Source organism: Amia ocellicauda, chromosome 1 (assembly GCF_036373705.1).
Source record: "Amia ocellicauda isolate fAmiCal2 chromosome 1, fAmiCal2.hap1, whole genome shotgun sequence".
NCBI lineage: Eukaryota > Metazoa > Chordata > Actinopteri > Amiiformes > Amiidae > Amia > Amia ocellicauda.
Window position 1 is genome coordinate 41,441,510 of NC_089850.1, and position 21,087 is coordinate 41,462,596.

The window sequence follows — 21,087 nt, forward strand, 5'->3', positions numbered from 1 at the left end:
TCACAGCTGCAGAAACTCCCTGGGCTCATTCCCCTTTGCAAAGGGTGATGGTGTGGTTCTTGATGCCAGGCTGTCATTCTCTTAATGATGTTTAGAGGAGTATACATATAGGGTTTTACTTGAATGAAACAATACTTATTCACTTTAACTATAAAAAATCATACACACTTACAAAATAAAAAGAACAATAACTAAAATAGATACTCAAGACTTGCATAAATCCAAGATTTATTTGTTTTGAAAACAATAATTCATGCAATTTTACAGCACTTGTAAACACAATCATTGGGGATAGATGTTAAATGTGTATTGCGTCACAATAATCTATCACTTACATTATAAAATGGAATGTTTTTCAGCCCAAGGTCCCTTTAATTCATATAGAGAAGCTGAGGAATCTATGCTTCTTTTGAATGTTATCTGGGTGACATCATATATTTATGGTTTGAATCATACTATCAACTGTGTGACAAAGGGAACTGTTCAAGTAACACAGACGTTTATAGGAATGTAATTTATTGCTCCAACAGGAAGAAAAAGGCAATGTAGTCAGGAAGCACGACAGCATAATCGCCATCAGCAAGGATTGTCTTCATTAAATTGGTTTTAAAGTGAACACGGTCAGCTACTTTTGAGATCTCTCTCACACAACCCAGCCCACCAAAATGAGCACCATGAAATCTCTCTTAAAATAGAAGCTTTAGAAAAGAACACAATTTACAGAAAATTAGTAAACCATTTTTTCTACTTTGGATTTTATTTGCTTCAACTCTTACTATGGAAAGAGACTTCCAGTTACATTAATTACGAAGAAAACATAATGAGAGAGAAATGGTAGTACACAAACAGACACGCGCACACACACAAGGTCAGGGATACAGAAATGACCCCTACACATTAGTTCACAACTAAGGGGGCACCTACAAAACTTGCTGATATCTGAGGACATAAGGATGATCATTTATCAATCATTCATAATTCATAACAAACGCAGCACAGACCAGTATCCAGAACAACTATATAGCTAAACTGCTAGCAATGCAGCAGAACAGGCCAAGGCATACAAATGGAAACAACTAAGAATCATTATTTCACCTTCCAATGCTAAGTATTTCCAAACAAGCATTCATCTTGCAGCTGATTGCAATTTCACAGCAAATCTCACCACTGCAAGGTAATCAGTAAACCGATGTCCTCAAGAGTCCTGTATGACACTGAGTTGTAGACCATCTTAAATGTCTAAAACAAGACAATCTATAATCCCAAACCATAGACAGAAGCTAGTTGAAAACCTGGAGGTGATAACCTGAAGGTTTGCGGTTATTTTAAATAAGCACCTAGAGGAGATACTTGAAATAGAAAGTACATTTCTAAAGAAGCAATATTCCTTTTTATGTATCTTTATCAAAATGATCACATAGACTCCGCCAGACTGAACCTAGGTTACTAATAATCATAGAAAATAACAGTAGCATATTTCATATCTGATTTTCATTTAAAATTCCATTTGTCCCCATCATTTTCCACTGCCATTGTCAATGGAGTGCAGATTTAATTGGAGGTACAAATCAGGGTCATCACTTAAGTTTGTGCATTCAGAGTATATCATGACAGGCTGTCTGCATGTTGCCATTTACATACCTCCCAGGCAAAAATAAACTATCCATCTGCATTTGAATCTCAATATATGATGAACAAAGCTACAACAGTAGCAATCACTTTATTTTATTTACATACACAACTACTGATTTGCCCAATCTAAGTAATTTTGACACCAATTTCAAATATAGCGCTAATGTTACCAATCGTTCATGTTTAAGGCTTCCCCTTGAAGCAGTTTTCTTGAGAATGTCAGTCACCCTAAAATAATTAACCATTACATTTCATATAGTGTCAAAATCATAACAAAACAAAACACATTATTGTGTATACTTACAATGTCACTGGCAGTCAAAAACCCTTCTCTCTCAATATTGTTTATTATAAACTCCATGTACAAGGATGGCCTAGATTATCAGTAGTTATCCTCTAAATGCCTTTAAACAAATTATCAACTTTTCCCACAAAGGTTATAACCCTAGAACTGCCTTGGTTTGCTTTTATCTGGCAATGTAGTTTATTTTATGGGGGGGGGGTGCATTATATCCCAATTATTAGACTAGTGGATTTCACAAGATTCTCATTTCTCATGAAAATGTACCGGCTCAGAAAAGATTAGGCTCTGAATGGGCAGAATAGCATGAAAGATTTATAGATTAGTTAAGCAAACCTGCAGAATTACCAGCTTTAGAAAAAACTAAAAAGGATATAAAGCATTGTATTGAGTATATGTGAAGTAACTGATGACTGTGGTTAACATGCCAGCGCCAATTTGGCAGAGCCCTTTTTCTCCTTGAGGACTGAAATTGTAAGGCAAAATAATCTATTCAAAAAGGAGTGGTTTCACCAATCAAACTCAAATATTTATGTTTATTTTATAAACCACTGATGAGTCTTTTGTTATTTTCTTTTTCTTTTGGGGGTGTTGGACTTATATTCAGGAAAATACACTTATTTTGGATGCTCTGAAAAAACATTTCACATTATCTGAAGGACAAAGGAGCGAGTGTGTTTTTGTTTCTACCTAAAAAAGTATTAGTAGACAGTATAATTATCTCAAGCCTTTACTATATTTTATATATGTTAACACTTGTATTTTAGGATTTATACAGGCACAATAGTGTTACCCTGGATAGGAATATTAGAAAACAAAATTATTATATATATATATATATATATATATATATATATATATATATATCCCTTTTTACAAAGCAATTGAATCCATCACTGCTACAAGTATAAGGGTATATCATCTCCTTTAATAATATTTATAGAGGCTAATATAGATACTTTGTAACTGCAGTTATAGCATATATGCATTTTAAAATCAGCTACCAGCATTTCATAATAAAAAAAACTAAGAATCCCCTTTCCCTTTATACAGATTCAGTAGTATTGAAAGCAAACCTTAGCCATTCAGCAATGAAGGCAGAGATTGCAAGTCCAGCACAGTAGTAAGTAAGGCCTCCATTATTCTTGTTGGCAATAATCTTTTTACATCTGTATTCAATTACACCTTTCTAGATCTAGAAAATCCCTATTATGTGCAAAATTTGTTTTTTGTTTTTCTTACAAATGTGGAATATAGCAATGATTATTAAAATAATTAGGCGAACAATATCTTCCCAGTTGTCTTTCCATGGTTGCCAATATGACAGCAAATTGTTCTTGATGGTGACTGATATGTCAGACCTCATGTCAACTGTACAGCCTTCTTTAACTTTTCTATTTCCATCTGCAAAGGGGGAAAAACAGAAGAAAAACCATTTCCATGAGTCAGGTGAGTTCACTAAAGATCAAAAGCAGGTTGATCTGAAAAACCTTTAACATCAAAAGCTATTCTATGTTTTCTTTACTTTTCAGCAGATATTTACCATCATCTGTTGCCATTTCATTGAAAAACTTCGACACAAATGGACAATGCTGCAGCTACTATGCACCTTGATATTTTAAAGTTACCATATTGTACCATCTAGGTCGTTTGGAGGTGTAATAGTTAAACAATTTAGTGTAAAAAAATGATGCACTGAATTATTTCAAGACTATTCTCAATTGATACTTTCATAAATAAACAACAATAAACAAACAAAAAATAAAGCTACTGCAAAATAAATAAAACTAATAAAAAATGTTAAGCATCTCATATGTCCAGAACTTTTCACACACAGATTTGTAAGCTTTAGCGACTATACAGTTGGCTAATTGTCTATAATAAGCACAATCTACAAGGTTGAAGGCCACACAACAAGTTGAGTTATATAAAATGAGAGCGGACTATATTTGGTTGCCCTGTCTGGCTGTGGCAGGCTCAGTAAGGATGCCTGCAGCGTCATGACTTTTAAACTCCAGAGAGAACAGTGTATTCTTCAGGAATCCTTTAGGGTCAATGCACAAGGCTAACAACTTCTCATCCCCAAGACATGGACTGCATGAATCTAATTTGCTATGGCATAGGACATTTCAAAAGATTGCATACGATACAATATTGATTTACCTGTAAGGCAATTCGTTTTGACTTTTCTTCATCCAAGTCAATTCTCAGGTCAGTAATTTCTCTCCTGAGAAAGGTAAAGATAGATTTGATTTTATTCATAAACCGGTATGAAACTGATGGTTACGACATTTAATGGTAAGTGATTCATGAATGCCAGTTATTTCTTGTACCTTACCATAATTTAGTGAACTGCACCTCTCACTGGATACAAATATTTTTACTATTACAGCAGAAAAAATACAAGTTTGTAGTGCTGTTTTATTGCAAGAAAGAATGTCGGCACAAGGCTTATTTGTTCTTAGTGGGAGGATAGTATTCATTCAATGCATGCCTATTACATGTACACCAATGTCAACAAAAAAATCATAAAACGAGGGTCAAAGCATATAATGCAATACAATCCCCAAACTTTAGTAACTATCTGTACATTCTAAAATTTGAATGAAGTTCAATAACTTCTTCGCCAAAAGAATGAGAACTTCAGTCCATTTAATGAGATTTCTTCATCTGCCTTTAAAATTTAAATTTAAAACACTGTGGAAAATAACAGATCTTGGGAAAAGTAAACAATTTCACAATGGTTTATAATTACTATTCCAAGAAAATAGGCATTCAATAAAAAAATGTGATGAATCCATGAATACAAGTAATCCTGATCTATCTATATATAGATATACATACATAAACACTGCAATACAACCACCCTGTACTTACCTCTGCTGTGTCTTAATCAATTCTACAGTATGTAGCAGCTCATTGATTTGCGTCCTGAGATGTTCAAGTTCGGATTGGTTGTCCTCCTCTGCCTCGGCTTTTGGCTTCTGATCCGACGCAGAGACAGAGACGACAGCAGGGATTGGTTTTGAGGGCGAGGGTGTTACATGGGTCGGCGAGGGTGTTACATGGGTCGGCAAGGGTGGCTATGTGGAAAAGACAACATAGGCATGACATTATATAGAAATCTGCACATTGCACTTGGGCCTGAACGCCAATATTCTGAAAGCAGACTTTAATATTTGCAAATTGCTGGACATGAAACTAGAACAAATGCGGCGCAAGTTCAGCAGAGTTCTTACACAAGAGTACCTGTAATCATTTAAACATGTTTTTTTCTTTACTCCATATTCAGGGGAAGTATTATGAAAATAACCAAGGTTTTAGATTCGTGAATTTTGATATTTAGCTGAAGTCAATACAAAACACTGTCAGAAACCGATAACGGGGCCTTGTGTGGTCTCTGCACATTATATGACAGCACAGACTCCTTCCAAATGGGTCAGTAACACCATATACACTGCTCAAAAAAATTAAGGGAACACTTAATCACACGTCGGATCTCGATGAACGAAATATATTAAAGATTAAAATCTTTACTGTACATTGTGTAATTCGTCGAGAACAAAATGACGTAACAACGGTCAATGGAAACCAAAATCACCAACCAATTGAGGGCTGGATTCAAACTCACACCGAAAATCAAAGTAAACAATTGAAATCACAGGCTATTCCAACTTGCGTGAATTTCATCACGGCAACTCATAAATGTGACTCAGTAGTGTGTATGGCCCCGATGTGCCTGTATGCACTCCCGACAACGTCTGGGCATGCTCCTGATGAGACGGCGGATGGGGTCCGGGGGGATCTCCTTCCAGACCTGGATCAGGGCATCAGTGAGCTCCTGCACAGTCTGTGGCGCTACTTGGCAGCGTCAGATGCACCAATACATAACGTCCCAAAGGTTCTCAATTGGATTCAGGTCTGGGGAATGTTAGGACCAGTCAATGGCATCAATGCCTTCGCCATCCAGGAACTGCCTACACACTCTCGCCACAAGAGGCCGGGCCTTGTCCTGCACCAGGAGGAACCCAAGGCCCACTGCACCAGCGTAAGGTCTGAGGATATCATCCCGGTACCTAACAGCAGTCAGGGTACCGTTGGCTAGCACGTGGAGGTTTGTATGACCCTCCAAGGATATGCCTCCCCAGACCAGCACTGACCCACCACCAAACCGTTCATGCTGGATGATGTTGCAGGCAGCATAACATTCACCACGGCGTCTCCAGACTCTTTCACGTCTGTCACATGTGCTTAGTGTGAACCTGCTCTCATCTGTGAAGAGAACGGGGCGCTGATGGCGGACCTGCCAATTCTGGTGTTCTCTGACGAATGCCAATCGAGCTGCACGGTGCTGGGCTGTGAGCACAGGTCCCACTAGAGGACGTCGGGCCCTCATGCCACCCTCATGGAGTATGACAGTTTGGTCAGAAACATGCACACCAGTAGCCCGCTGGAGGTCATTTTGTAGGGCTCTGGCAGTGCTCCTCCTGTTCCTCCTCGCACAAAGGAGCAGATACCGGTCCTGCTGCTGGGTTGATGCCCTTATACGGCCCTGTCCAGCTCTCCTCGTGTAACGGCCCGTCTCTTGGTATCTCCTCCATGCTCATGAGACTGTACTGGGAGACACAGCAAACCTTCTTGCAACGGCACGTATGGATGTGCCCTCCTGGAGGAGCTGGACTACCTGTGCAACCTGAATGGGCTGCAGGTACTGTCTCATGCTACCAGTAGTGACAAGGACACTAGCAAAACCCAAAACTAGAGAAGAATCAGTCAGGAAGGATAAGGAGAGAGCAATTGTCTGTGGCCACCACCTGCAAAACCATTCCCTTTTTGGGGGTTGTCTTGCTGTTGCCTCTCCAGTGCACCTGTTGTCACTTTCATTTGCACCAAAACAGGTGACATTGATTCACAATCACTTAGGCTTCCTAACTGGACAGATTGATATCCCTGAAGTTTAACTGACTTGGTGTTATACTGTGATGATTACGTGTTCCCTTAATTTTTTGAGCAGTGTATAAGTATTTATGTGTGTTTGTTAAAGCTCAAAAGCTACAGTACTCAAGATCCTTCAATTTGTGAACTTCGCCATATTCCTAGTTCAATGTTGAATTATATCAAAATGTACAAATATACTGAACTGCAATGTTAATGTTTAACCTTGCAGGAAACTAAAAAACATTTGAAGATCCTCTAGTCCTTGTCTATTCTCATCTAATTGCTTGAAGGTGCGTTTTGGAAGAAATAGGCAAGAATAAAGTGCTGGCAGAGTGAATATTAGGCATCAGATGTGGTTTGTACATGAGTGAGAAAATATTCTGCAAGATTAAGTTAACATATTTTTAGTAGCAGTTTAAGTACCCTAGGGGGATACCCAAAGACAAAGAAAGGGGAAAAAGCTAAATACAGATTTAACACAATGTGAAAAGCTTTCCAGATATGATAAAAATCTTACCATGGGCTGTTTAGTACATGTCAATATGAATTTGCTAACTTCAAAAAAGTATGTCATGCAATATCATATCAAACATTGCAAAGATGTAAAATCAGAATCGGGTTATTTCTGCATTCAGTTCCATTATGAATTTACCTTCTTCATTATTTTATTTAAATTGACCTAATCCTTCTAAAATATAATGAATAATTAACCTTTTTTTCTGTACCACAAGCTATATCTCAAGCTCATTAACTGACTGTGACAAGACATGCGTTACTTTCAGTGCTGTGTACATCTTTTCACTACCTTGTTCTTCATTTCAAATTTGTCACTATTACGTGGTTTTCCACAGTTTTTTCATATTGAATATATTTTGCCACATTTCCCAATCAAGTAAAAAGCACTTCTCAAGTTAATTCTCAAAGTTCATTACCAGAAGTTGCTCATATGCTATAACTTTGTTGAATTATTTTTTTAAATCTAAACAGTCATCAGCTACTGCGAGTTTATTATAATGTTTTTCTTTACAAACAATGTGTTTCTGTACCTTGTCCTTTGACCAAGGATAGTAAAACCTCATAAATTAACTCGACTTTACCTTTTTTAATTCTAGGCAGTTTGGCCTGGCAGCTTCTTCTTCCTCTACCTTCGTAGTTTTTCCCACATTAAGCTCTTTGCTTGGCTGAAAGAAACCGCAAGAAAAATTATTTAATCAAATGATTAAAAGTTAATTGAACACAAGGGTTTAAAAATCAAGCATCAGAGTTGGAAATAAACAAAAATAAGTACATTTTCACACTTGTCTCTTTGCCTCTCTCAGATTTCCTGTGGTCACACTCACATATCAAATTTCAACCCAGGCAAACTCATCATTTTGCTCGGGACTACCTTTCAACTTGGGGGAAAGTGCAATGCAAGATGGTAAATCAACGCAAAATTGAGAGTCACATGCTGGAGCAAAAACAGGGCTACATATTTATTATCGTATGGACTGAATCATCAGGGCACAATGCAGAGGCTCAAACAGTGACATCTTTCCAAATAAGCTTGATGCTGTAATGGAATCACTTGGTAATGAGAAAAATGGCAGGCTCTGATCAACTTCATGACCTTTTCTATTCATAACTTATCTTAAAAGGTTTGTGATTTTTGTTTGTTGTGTTTGTAGTCAAAGTTTTTGTAGTGTTTGTAGTCTGACAAAGGCACTTACAGAACTGCCCACTGCAAACTGTGTCGGCAGCCTCCTTCCTGGCATCTTTGGCCGACTTGTGGTTGGGTGGGAGAGCTTTCCTGAGGTAGAACTGAGCTCATCAAAACTAATTAGATCTATATCAAGAAAGAGCATATTACAATTAAATACAAACTGTACTTCCTCTACTGGAATATGGAATATCCTGAAGACATGCTGATTACTTCATGATGGACTACTATAAAAACATGAGTTATAAGATATTTATAAAATCTCTCTCTCTCTCTCTCTCTCTCTCTCTCTCTCTCTCTCTCCCCCCATATATATATATATATATATATATATATATATATATATATATATATATATAAGGATTAATAGAGACATTATAAAACACTTCAGTCATGGTAGTTTTCCCAACAATATTCCCTTCAACATAACTAAAATTCTCAAGGTTCATATTAGTAATGTAATATTATTATGAAGTTATATAAATAACAAATAATTACTTTGCCTGGAAGTAGAGAGGTTAAGCAATTAAGACATTTTAGTTCATAGCCTTTTATGAATCACTGTTATCTGATAAAATAGCGACCTTTTGGTTGCACTTTGTATTGATTTTAACTGCCTCTCTCAGAAAATCATCCTCCATAAAGTGTTACTTCAACACACCATCTGAGAAATCTCAAGCTTCCATTCATGTTGAATAAAACATCCTGGAGGAATTATTACTTATTGCTTAGATTCTTCACACATTTCTGAACAGTACACAATTTTTCAATCATCCCTTTGCACCTATGGACTTGAAAAGCAATAATGGGTCATGCAAACCAATCTCAGGAGATAAAAAAGTTAATAAAATCAAATACAAAGTATCAGCATTGAAGGAGGTGGGAAATGGGACCCACTCTACAGTGCTGGATGTTGATGAAGGCTTTTCAAATACAAAAACAAAAATGACACACACAGACATGTTGCAATTAGTATGGTGCATTTCCATAAATGCTTAGTCAAACTACCTTATGAAATTTGAAATCCTACCATGGGACAGTTAAGACTTAAATCAATTAATGTTGTTTTACAGGTTACATATTACCAATTAAGAAGGGGATTGTCCAAATTATATTCGGAAAGGCTGGTCATATGTGGTCTAGTTTTAGATAAGATTATATTGGGATTTGATTCTAGTATTCAACATGCTTAAAAAGGCAGCCCAGAGGCAGAGTTACTTTAGGCTCAACAAATAAAACTCAGACCCAAGGACGCTTGGGCTGGAAATAGGAAATATGTCTGTACAATTATTATGTGAAACCATGTATGGGATTGGTTATGTGTACAAATTTCCTCTGATGTTATTGAATGTCATAGTAGGTAAATGTTTTTTGCTCTACATTTTACCTCCAATTAGTCTTTTCTGCCATAACAAAAATAACAAGAACAAAAACAGTACATTGATGGGCTTATTCCCAACTAGATACATGTCGGCTAAACATTTATTAACAGAAGCCAAAATCTTCTGAGCCAAAGGGAAAGAGCAAGAAGATAACTGAGCCAAGCTGTAGCAAAAATACATCGAATTCTATTTCAATTAACACACCCACAGTTTTGACAAGAAACAGAGATCGTTTAACACCTGCTGATGAGGGCCTAACACTTCAGTCATATTGTTAAAAAGAAAAACCTCTGCTAACATAACATACTGTCTTTGTTGAAGTCTTGTTAAAACTGAACTCATGTTTTGAATGCTTCCCTTGGCACACATATTGTGTATTGATTCCTTCTCACCACCCACAAGGTTTCACTTCCTGTTATACAATTCACTATGCTTTTCTGTCCTGACCGAGACATCCAAAACTCTGCAAGATACCAAACACGGCACGGCAAATACTAGATTCACCAAATTTAAATGCAAGACAACTGAAGAACTATACATGTCATTTAGGATCCTATAGTTTCTGATACTATAGAGGTGGTTATAAATATCCTTATTTGTTCATGTGTTTTAACATTTATTTGGGATTAATCTCTTTACACATCTATTAAAATACTATCCCCTAAGCAATTGATATACACACATGTATTGCTGATTAGCAACATATGGAGATTGTTAGAAGTCCAATTTAAAGCCTTTTACTCTACCATATTTATAAGTACATCATAACTACATACATTACTGAATATAATTTTTGAACTTCATTGACATTTCTTATTTATCCGTCCAACATATGATAGAAGTGAGAAATAAAAAAAAATTAGAAAAGGTGAACACAAAACCCTTTCTTAAATACATTTCAAAAGATGATGTGTATGCAGTTTAAGGCCAGCTTATTAAAGGGCATACCCATTTCAGCAGCTTTCTCTCCCCAATCACCAGACAACGTCTTTGGTTTGCTGAGTGGTATTGGTTCAAAATCTGACTTTGGTCGAGTAGAAGGCACCTCTCCATTTGGCCTACAAAGCAGGAAAATGAACATCTTAACCACAGAAAACTACGACACCCGTATTTTTAATCCTAATTTTGAGCCTATAGAAAGTCAGTCTGTCATTCACTTGGGTACCTTTGTACTCCAGAGTTGCACACTTATGGGGTGACATCATGTTATCATTGTTGATACGCTTTTATTCATGGTGACTTAAAGAATCTTAATATTGAGATTTTGGGAGGGTAGTGACAGAAGTGTTACATGGAAGCATGAAGCCAAAGAAACTACCAGGCGAGCAGCAGAGTAGAGTGTGTCTGGCAGAGCAGTCAGGCTATGCAGTATTGCAAGTAGGACAAGGAGTCTAGTAAAATAGGCTGTTCAATTGGTTTTGACATGGTGCTTGAGCATTAGACACAGAACACTTAAGCCTTACTACCACAAACCAAAGGGAAAAGGAGAAACTTTTCAGTTCACTACAATGTAAAATAATTTTGCTCAAGCATATTATTTCTCTGGCCTTCAGCTTCCAATTCTTCAGAAATAAACAAACAGATACATAAAATAACAAAACAAAGACAACTAACAACAACAAAATCAGACAGTACATTTCTTCTAAATAAAGTGAAGTTGAGACTGACTTGGCTCCAGGTGGAGGTAAGAGCGGTTTGTCTGGCCTCTTGGGTGGAGCTGTGCCAGTCCTGGCCAGAATACCGGCCTTGCCAGGCGGCGGCACTGGCTTCTTGGGTGGAACTACAGGGGCAGCAGGTTTTACTGGTTTGTGATCTGGTACTGGCTTGTCTCCTACAGAGAAAAGGGATGCATATATTAGCATACATTTCTAATTTTCAGTTTTTCCTTGCCTTCCATCAGGAACGGATTCTATACACAACATTACAAAATAAATTTCTTAAAATAAGACATTGGCGCAGTGGTTAGCACTGCTGCCTCACAGCTCTGGGGTCCCAGATCGGGGGGCCAGTCTCTGTGGAGTTTGCATGTTCTCCCCATGTCCGCGTGGGTGTTCTCCGGGCACTCCAGTTTCCTCCCACTGTCCAAAGACAAGCGGGCTAGGTTGATTGGTCTCTCTAAATTGCCCTCTGTGTCTGTGTGTGTTGCCCAGCAATGAACTGGTGTCCCATCCTGGGTGTATTCCTGCCTTGCGCCCTATGCCTGCCAGGATCAGCTCCAGCTTCCCCGCGATAAGCGGTTTCAAAGATGGATGGATGGAATAAGAAATATATATATAGCTACTGTAAAGCATTTTAGGATGCATCATGATGAAAAGACCTTGATAAACACAATATATTACAAGATGCATACAGATATTTTGACACATTACTCACATGAAAACACATATTGCTGTATTTTTAACATTAAGATTATATAAAAAAAGATGGCATGGTGAAAAGCGAAGTCTAGAGAACATAATCAGCAGAGACGTAATCTGAATCAGTGAGGAATTGAATTGCAAGTAAACAAACTTATCACAGAAAGTAGGTTAAAAGTAAAAATATACTTAAATTAGTAACAGACTATCCACTGTATTGCCTTTTGAAATCTTGTAACAAAAGTTGCAACGTCTCATACGTATGCACCATTTAACAAAGAGGGTCAATGTTAAAATATCCAAATTGTGACAATGAGCAACAATGCTACAGCAAGGAGCGGTGTGAGGAATATTACATTAAATTTATATTATATTACATGTCTATAATTGTAGTCTTAATGAAAAAGTCTCTGGGGTGCTGGTTTCCATTTCACATGTAAAATGTACACTACAGTGTAAACTGCACAATAAACACCACACACATTCCTACACACTCTCCTTTATTTTGTCACACTTTGTTTGGTCTAATTTGGTATATTGGTTCCTTTCTCCTGTGCACTGAACAATACTATACCAGCCAACGGGGCTAGACTAGCAACCTGAGTCCACAACTGATAAACACGCATCCTTTCTAGGTATTAGGAAGTACATTTTCAATCCTTAGGAGTAGTAAGAAAATGCAATCCCCATTTAGTGAAAATAATCCACTTTGAGTGTTTATTTTGAGGATTTAATTACAAGCAGGAAACAAAGCATTCACTTTCTACCCACCATTGGGGGCGGTTTTGTGGGGTATTTTTTGGCACTTCCAAATGGCACCACAGAGCCTTGCAAGGGCATGGTCATGTGGCAGATTTCCTTGTTTTAGATTACTGATGTGTCCTTCACAGTTACAAAGAATCACATCTAGTACACGGATGCTTTGTTTTTATCCAAGATAGGAAACTAAATTTGCATATTACAGTTCGGGGGAATCCTTGAAAGAAAACAAAAGGGACAAGATAACTACTAACTTGTTAGAAATACAGCACAGACGTGTATCAAAGACAGATATTTACACAAAAAACATGTCTATTAGTAGGAAATTACAGGTAAATAAAAAAATGCTCACAAATTAAAAGGTCACATCATAAATGTGGTAAAAACCTAAGGGTAAGGGTAAACCATAGCTTTCTGCATAATTTGCCGTGTCACTTTAGTTTAGAATGGAGTAATTTAACGGACACCTTTAATCTGAAATGCTATTAAATTGAAGGGCTGTTAAGCCAGAGTTTCACACGTCACCCAGAGACTCTATCTTTGAAAGTGCAATATGCTTTTGGCACCGTTTTCGTTGTCTCACTTTCTAGAATGGTGCAAGTGAACACATTTCACTATAAATACTTTAAACATTACAGGAACACTGAGATATAGCACTGAAATATAACAAAAGATGAGGAATAAACACTAACGATGTGTGTAGTAATTAGCTTTTAAAAAAGAAAACACATCAAAGAATGTTTTGTCATTTAACTGAAAACTTGTCTGACAAATACCACAGACACTTTAGCACTTGGAGCTACGAACAAAGCACTGTGAGCTTTGTTTCATTCAAGTTCAACCTATAATTTCTAAAACTATTTGTGGTGTTTCAAACTTTTCATTTCCTTTCATATGTATCCAAAATGATTTAAAAAGAGTTAAGCTCAGGTGACTGTGGAGTGAGGATGGGGTAAATTTAAAACCTCTAGTTATATTATTATATATATTATATATTATAAAAACCTCTTTTTATATTATTATCTATGATTAAGCTTAGTGGGTGTTCAGGGCAAAGAAGAGCTGGAGAGCCAGATATACAGACCTATTGAACTAGGAATTCATAGATTTCTCTCCTTCCTTGGTGCCATAGTAAGTCACTTAATCCACACTGTTGGAAAGCAAGGGAATAAGTTGCTGCCAATTGTATTGTCTTGACCACCTAGTTTGAGGTTGATCAAAGTTCTGGTCCAGATCTGTACCAAATTTTAAATCACTGATGTACATGAGGGAACAGTAGGCCTAAAACAGAATCACAGATCACCAATTACTATAACCCAGTTGTTGTCAAGTCTATTTCAGGTAGGACTTAATTCAACCTAGTCTTTCAAAACAGAAAAAATAATTAATATAACAGCATCATGATCATATTCTCCCCCTCTGTCCATTTATCACTATGTACTGTATTTGGATGACTCACTATTCACATCTGAAAAACAGCCAAAACACCAACACCAAAATATCCAATTACATTTTTTAATTAATTTGTTTAAATTGATTAATTGATTAAATAATGCCAGAGGGGAAATAATGAAGACATGCATTGATCTTTTTAATGCTATAATACCATAATGCAGTCTAGTTTGTCTCCAGTGTGACACAGAATGTTATTCTATACGTTTTATTAACACTAAATATAATTATATTTTGATAAACAATCAAATGTTTCGACTTAAAGTGGCAATTTATAAACAACCCACAATTACAGAGAAACATGTAATTTAGCCAGTGTTATAGTTGTATCCTGCCAGCACACTTTCAGTAAGTACTTCTCCGTGTAGCTAGGTAGGTCTTTGTTAAATAATGCAAGCAAACTAAACCAAAATAAAAAAAAAATCGGGTACAAAAGGTACAGGTCTCAGTGGACAGGGGTATTTGGATCTCCAGGTGCAGTACAGGTTGTGAGGTGAATATGATTCTACAAAATACATGGATAAACTGTCACAACTTCAAAACCAGCTGGTCTGTTTTTTTTTGTAGTTTTTTTAAATCAAGTTAGTCCTTTGAAACACATTAGGGAGATAATAAATGTAATGATCACCTCAGCTACTGCCATTCCTCACTAATGAGCATTGATTGTGACCATGCTGTAGTAGACATGTTTATTTACCATAAACACATATTTAATATCCTGCCAAGAATTACCGGTTTACGCGCTTGTGCAATTTCTCTCAAAGTGTAAAAACAGGGGGAGGAACAAAAACAAAAACAAAAACAAAAACAAAAAAACAGTAGCTTAATCTAATCAAGCTTTTAGGAAAATAGTAGTTTTATACATAAATAGGACTGTTTCTTATTTGAAAACACTTCAGTTGAAGGTGATACCATAATTATGCTACATTATTAAAAGATATTTTGTAAGACACTTTATGTATATGTAATTTAAATGGCTTGAAGAAAGGGTGAAGAAGTTGCTACTGAATCTATTCTAAACACAAAGCCTATTTTTCAGCTGAAGAAATAAACTATAGTGCATTCTCCATTGTCTGGTGAAAGGGAAATAACTTCAGACAAAAGAACTGAAAGAAAATAGGTCAGCACAACTTACAGGATGCTTGCACCAAATACAACTGTAACCCTTTCCTGTAGAAATCAGAAATCCCTGCGATCAATGCATTACATCAAGAAACTAAAATTATATATATATATATATATAGATATATATAGATATAGATAGATAGATATATACATTTTAAATCTTCAGACACATTCAAAACACTTTGAACTAAAACCTATTGTATCGTCTGTAGATGGCCTGTTTTATTTTTTCCCCACATGTTCTGCTTATCAAAAGCACTTTTGAAAGGATCCTTTATTTTCTACAAAGTAAAACCACACACCGAATCGTCTGTCAATAGAAACAAATACGTTTATGTCAGTAGCAGCAATTCACGAGGAACTAAAAACATACTCTACCATGTCACTTTAACCATTGACCCTATGTAAGACAAATATATCAAGGATCCTGGGGAAATTAAAAACTATATATAAAAAGGATTTGATTAAAAAAAAATTGTGTAGTGAGTATTTGACGAGACATTCACATAATCTCTTTAAAATTAGTCGCAGGTTACAACCTACACATGTCAACATGGTTCAGTTGCTGTAAACTTCAAACGCTTTAGCATTTGTGTCTTTTTCAAAGAGAAAATCCTGCACAAGCTTACCTTTCTCCTCAAGTTTCCCTTGAAGAGGCTTCTTTTCATTATTTGGGACTTCAGGCTTTGGAGCTGAAAATCGAAACATTCCTTTAATTATGTTGCACTTTCACTGCTTGATTCCGGTCACAGTTGCAACATGCAATTCAAATCTAATTAACATTTATCTGAAAATCTTAACTGTGGTATGCATGCTCCTGTGCTTACTTCCTGTTTAAGCAGAAAAGAAACATCAGGTACAAGCATCACACAGCAGACTACCTCAAAACTAATTGATGACTGAGTAGCACAGTATAAACTTCAAAAGGTGTTGTATGACAGTCAGCAAATTAGGTAGTGAATGTTTCCTGCATTTTTACAAAAAAGCTCACAAACTGTATTTCCCTTAGTACCCCAAGCTGTTGATATTTGGTTTAAAAATTACTTAACTTAACATATTATTTAGAAGGCATGTTTCTCAAAAATTTTGACATGAGCTTAAAAGTCAGTCAAGATTCTGGGCCCAAGGGATCTTGGTTTCAGTACCACAACAAAGGCCCATTGAAACCGGTCTACGTCACAACCTACCTACTGCTACAAACAGCCAACTAATTAATAAGCTGGTGGGGGAAGTATGAGCCTGGATTAAAATAAAACACTGACCAACCCACCAACCTTATGTGACTATACCCAGTACTTGACAGCGGCTTTCTCTTTGTCAGAGGCTTCTCATGATGGAAGAGCACTATGAAGCACCCACACCAGGTTGTATATGTGGTTGAAGTGAAGTGTTAAGCTACTGATTGAATCTTGGTGTGGTTCATTCAGACAGATTCATGTCACTATTGAGTGTCACTTTATTCAGGCATAAATAATTAGGCCCATTAGGTTTTTAGTCAAATAACACCAGTCCAGTCCAACTACCTGTGAAACCAGTCAGTCTTTCCTGTATGTTTTCAGTACTTTCCTCATAGACATTAACATGTGGTTAGAAAGAGTGTTTTCTGTGAGAAACCCACATCATACACTAGGGAGTGCAAAAACATATTCATACGTCACATACCTAGAGAAAGTTACACACACAAAAAATTGTCTCTATTTATTCTTGTAAATATCTGCATTTAATGAACATACCTGTGCTTTTAACTGGTGGTGGTGGCTTTTTTGGTTTCTGGAAAAGAAAGGTCAAAACATTACAAGGATCGAAAAATCATATCCTCATAAATATAGATGCAGGTTGCAAACATATGCATTTGTATTTCAGTCTACAGCTATGCCAGTGTCATTTTGTTGATCTGGCTGATGTAAGATTGCATGCATCACACATTGTTGAGGGACAGACATTTACTAGGTTTCACTCCACAGCTTTCACTGACAATCATGGACTTATTGCCCACCTTTTCTCATTGGAAATCAATACTAAATCAGAATATTGGGATAATCAAAGGAGTACTGCACTTGCACGTCCGCAATTTAGCAAAGTGGTAATTACTCAACCCACAATTTTCACAGAGACCAGGACCAATTACAGACAAAATCGATAAACAACAGTCCCGATTGTTTTTCTGAATTCCTTTTCTATTTTGAAAACAACACAAAACAAACAAACAAAACATTACAATGTTGTATTAATTGTTTTTTAGTTCCCAGCTACCGAGAATAAAGGCCAGGAGATGATATAACCAATACATTCTTTCAACAACATCAGCCTTGAAAATACATTGTTTGAAGCAGAAAAAAACGTGATGCTAAAAGCAATGCTGCTAATTATAAGTGACAATGTTAGTAAAGGAACAGTGAGTACCATATGAAGAAAATAGTATAGAAATTAGGCCTTCATTCATCCTCTGTGATAATTTTAAGACTGCAATTTGCCTTTTTAAAGATTCAACAACGAAGACATGGTAAAAGCTTTTCACCCCTTTTTCTAGAGATACTCTTTGCGGGTTATGAAACTTCCTGTCCTACATCTCCATAATTATTTATCTTTTTTTTTTATTGCTTTACGAAACTGAGTTCTGTTATTCATTATACACATCTAATGGATTCTACAGAGTCGCTGACAAAGACACAAGATGGAATTCATACAGGACTCTTAAAACAATAAAATAGGAGAAAGCTCACACTTCAAACATGAAAAATACAAAACAAATTCATGACCTCCTCAATTTGTATTGTTCTCTCTGATTTACCTGACGTTAAATTTTCCTAAATTAAGTATTTCAGAACTGAAAAAAAGGAAACTACAAATACATAAATTGTAAGTAATAAGTCAATGCTATTGAATAAAAATGTGAAATTTGTGTTTGAAAGGAAAACTACTATAAATTATATGTTCCTGGTTGCCCTCTGCTCTCAACATGAAACACTGAATTTATTACACTATTGTCACTATAAGCCAGTCTATATTTATTACATAGAGCAAATATATTGCAAGTAGTATATTTAAAATGAAGAGAAACAAAAATACATACATCTTCGGCTTCCATTTTTGGAGACACTTTTGTAGATACTTTCGGTATGGTTGCCTGGAATATAAAGAAAAGCAGTATTTTTTTGTTTATTAGCTCAAAATACATGCAGCTGGTGTATTAAAAGACACATTATTTTATTAATTATTAGAACATTAAAACAAAGAAAAACTGCTGAAAAAATTCCACTGCAGGCCGTCAAGTACATTTTTAAGAAGTGTTGATATTATAAAGCTACATCCCCAACAAATCTGTGGTCCAAAACAAACCGATTGTCTGTTCATAGAGTTGGGTATAATGAACAGGAACTTTACATATAAATGTGCAGTCAAACAAAAACAGAAATGGGAATAACAAAACATTTTTTAAACCTACAGATGAGACCTAATGAGACCTATGAAATAATAGTAAGCAAAGTTTGTGCTGTGATCAGTATATGGGAATATGGCTTCGGCAAAGAGCCTTAAAATAAGCTGTTTAGGGTTTCTGATAGTTTTTTGGGTTCTTGTTTACTTTTTAAAAAGCATTGAATATTCTTAACCCATACCTTTGCGAGGATGTCTTTTGGTCATTAGAAGAATTTTTTGAACAAAGCAGAAGGTTTAGATGACTTACATCTTTTTCTGTCTCAGTAATCGCGGCCACAAAGTTGTCAGGAAAGACCCCTTCTCTACCATTGACCTCTCCTCTCCACCAGCCTGGTTCTCCTGTATCCTAAAATAAATAAAAACAAAACCATCCAAAATTCAACTATCTAGTGTATATATTGTAAAAATGGGCAGCATAAAATAAGGATATGCAATTGAAATAGCTTGCAGTTGCAATCTATACATATTTGGAATATTTGCTACCTTACGCTTTCAGATGCGCTTTCTGTAATCGTAGAACATTTAAATGCTTAAAAAAAATTAAAAAATAAAGTTTGTGGGCAAGAGGAATTGCACTCCATGGACACTAGATGGTGCTCTTCCATCAACATGAGAACACTGACACCTAAAATTAAAACTAAATAGAAATGGTCTTGCAGAGAGTCAGGCATGGTCCTTTCATCAAAATGTACTTGCAGCAAAACCTCACAGTTGCAGAAAATATTGTAATTGCTCTTATATACATTTATATTAAATGCATATAAAATAGGAAAGATTTAATTTGCAGCCTTATTTCTAATGCTATCAAGGAGTGTTTCTAATGTTCTAATATCAAAGTCACCAGCTTGAGTCAATCCCATAGCAGAGCTAAAAGTAGCCCTAAGTACAGGGTTTGAGAGCTTGCCAACAAACAGTAGGTTTCCATACTTGAGGTTAAACAGCGTCTATCATCAACACAGCTGAATAACGTCACCAAGCTTAATGCTATGTACTTTACAGATCGAGTAAGGTTGTAATGCTTAGAAATTGTATGTCAGAAGTGTTATCACTCATGTTTCAAACAATTATCTTGAAATGTATTACAACAATTAGAATCAAAAGTACAAGAACCTTATACAGTGTACACATTTCACAGTAGAAAACAAAACCACGTCACAGCAGGGAGTGACTGGGGAGCACTCGACAATAAGCAAATTATGTCACCAAACACGATCTGCAGGTGAGTATATTCCATACGAAGAAATCAAAATGATTTTTTTTAAGAAAAAAAGTCACATGCAGTTGTGGCAGCCGATAAGTGGTTTCAGAACAAAGCTTCATTCCCTTAAATGTTCTTGTTATTGTTGGCATTTGTCAATACCAGCTCAAAAGTCTGTCTGCTGTCAAAAAGGTTAAACGAAAGATCCCGAAACTCAAAATTTTTTTACCAGGCATGTAGGAGAAGTACTGTATATAGTATTACATGATATATAGCTTATTTCTTATATAAAAACAAAAACACAGAACTTAATCCTAAACGGCTCAACTGTGAAGGCGATAAGTAGAGGCAACAGACATTTCAAGCTTGCAAAATACTGTATTGACATGTCAAGTATCAGACATTTCCACACAGTCCAGACCAGTATAGATATTTCCAAACAGAGAATGGATAAATGTGGTTTTGCCACTTACTTTGCTCAATACGTGTACAGTTTCCCCCTCTTTAAGGCTCAGCTCATCTTCATTCGTTGCATCAAAGGGATACAGGACCTTGCAATATTCTTTCACTGTATAGAATAAAGGCAAACCTTGACATTATTTTCCACATGCACTTCACACTCATACACACATATTTCTCATTTACTTATGTGCCTGTATTGTACACCAAGATCTAAATGCAGAGTACTTTCAAATGTCTGGGTTTCTTGTTTTTTTTAAAAGATCGATAGACGGATAAATCAGTACTGGGTTGAACTGTATTTCTTTCTTAAAATGCCTCAAAAATGTATCTTGAGAAAACTAAGT

At 36.2% G+C, this 21,087-nt stretch overlaps 1 protein-coding gene across 2 annotated transcripts in view; it reads right to left on the reverse strand.

Annotated features, from left to right (window-relative positions):
- Nucleotides 1–211: 211 nt before the first annotated feature.
- The window catches only part of cd2ap (CD2-associated protein), a 67,952-nt gene continuing 47,076 nt past the window's right edge, over nucleotides 212–21,087 (reverse strand). For both annotated transcript variants that reach the window (XM_066705343.1, XM_066705352.1), the window contains 12 exons: nucleotides 20,755–20,849; nucleotides 19,331–19,429; nucleotides 18,719–18,772; nucleotides 17,379–17,415; nucleotides 16,275–16,337; nucleotides 11,621–11,783; nucleotides 10,901–11,010; nucleotides 8,581–8,696; nucleotides 7,969–8,052; nucleotides 4,811–5,016; nucleotides 4,097–4,160; nucleotides 212–3,337 (listed from right to left, as the gene is read on the reverse strand). In XM_066705343.1, the coding sequence (XP_066561440.1) occupies nucleotides 3,296–3,337; nucleotides 4,097–4,160; nucleotides 4,811–5,016; nucleotides 7,969–8,052; nucleotides 8,581–8,696; nucleotides 10,901–11,010; nucleotides 11,621–11,783; nucleotides 16,275–16,337; nucleotides 17,379–17,415; nucleotides 18,719–18,772; nucleotides 19,331–19,429; nucleotides 20,755–20,849 (1,133 nt within the window). In that variant the 3' untranslated portion in view covers nucleotides 212–3,295. The remainder of the gene's footprint in view (nucleotides 3,338–4,096; nucleotides 4,161–4,810; nucleotides 5,017–7,968; nucleotides 8,053–8,580; nucleotides 8,697–10,900; nucleotides 11,011–11,620; nucleotides 11,784–16,274; nucleotides 16,338–17,378; nucleotides 17,416–18,718; nucleotides 18,773–19,330; nucleotides 19,430–20,754; nucleotides 20,850–21,087) is intronic.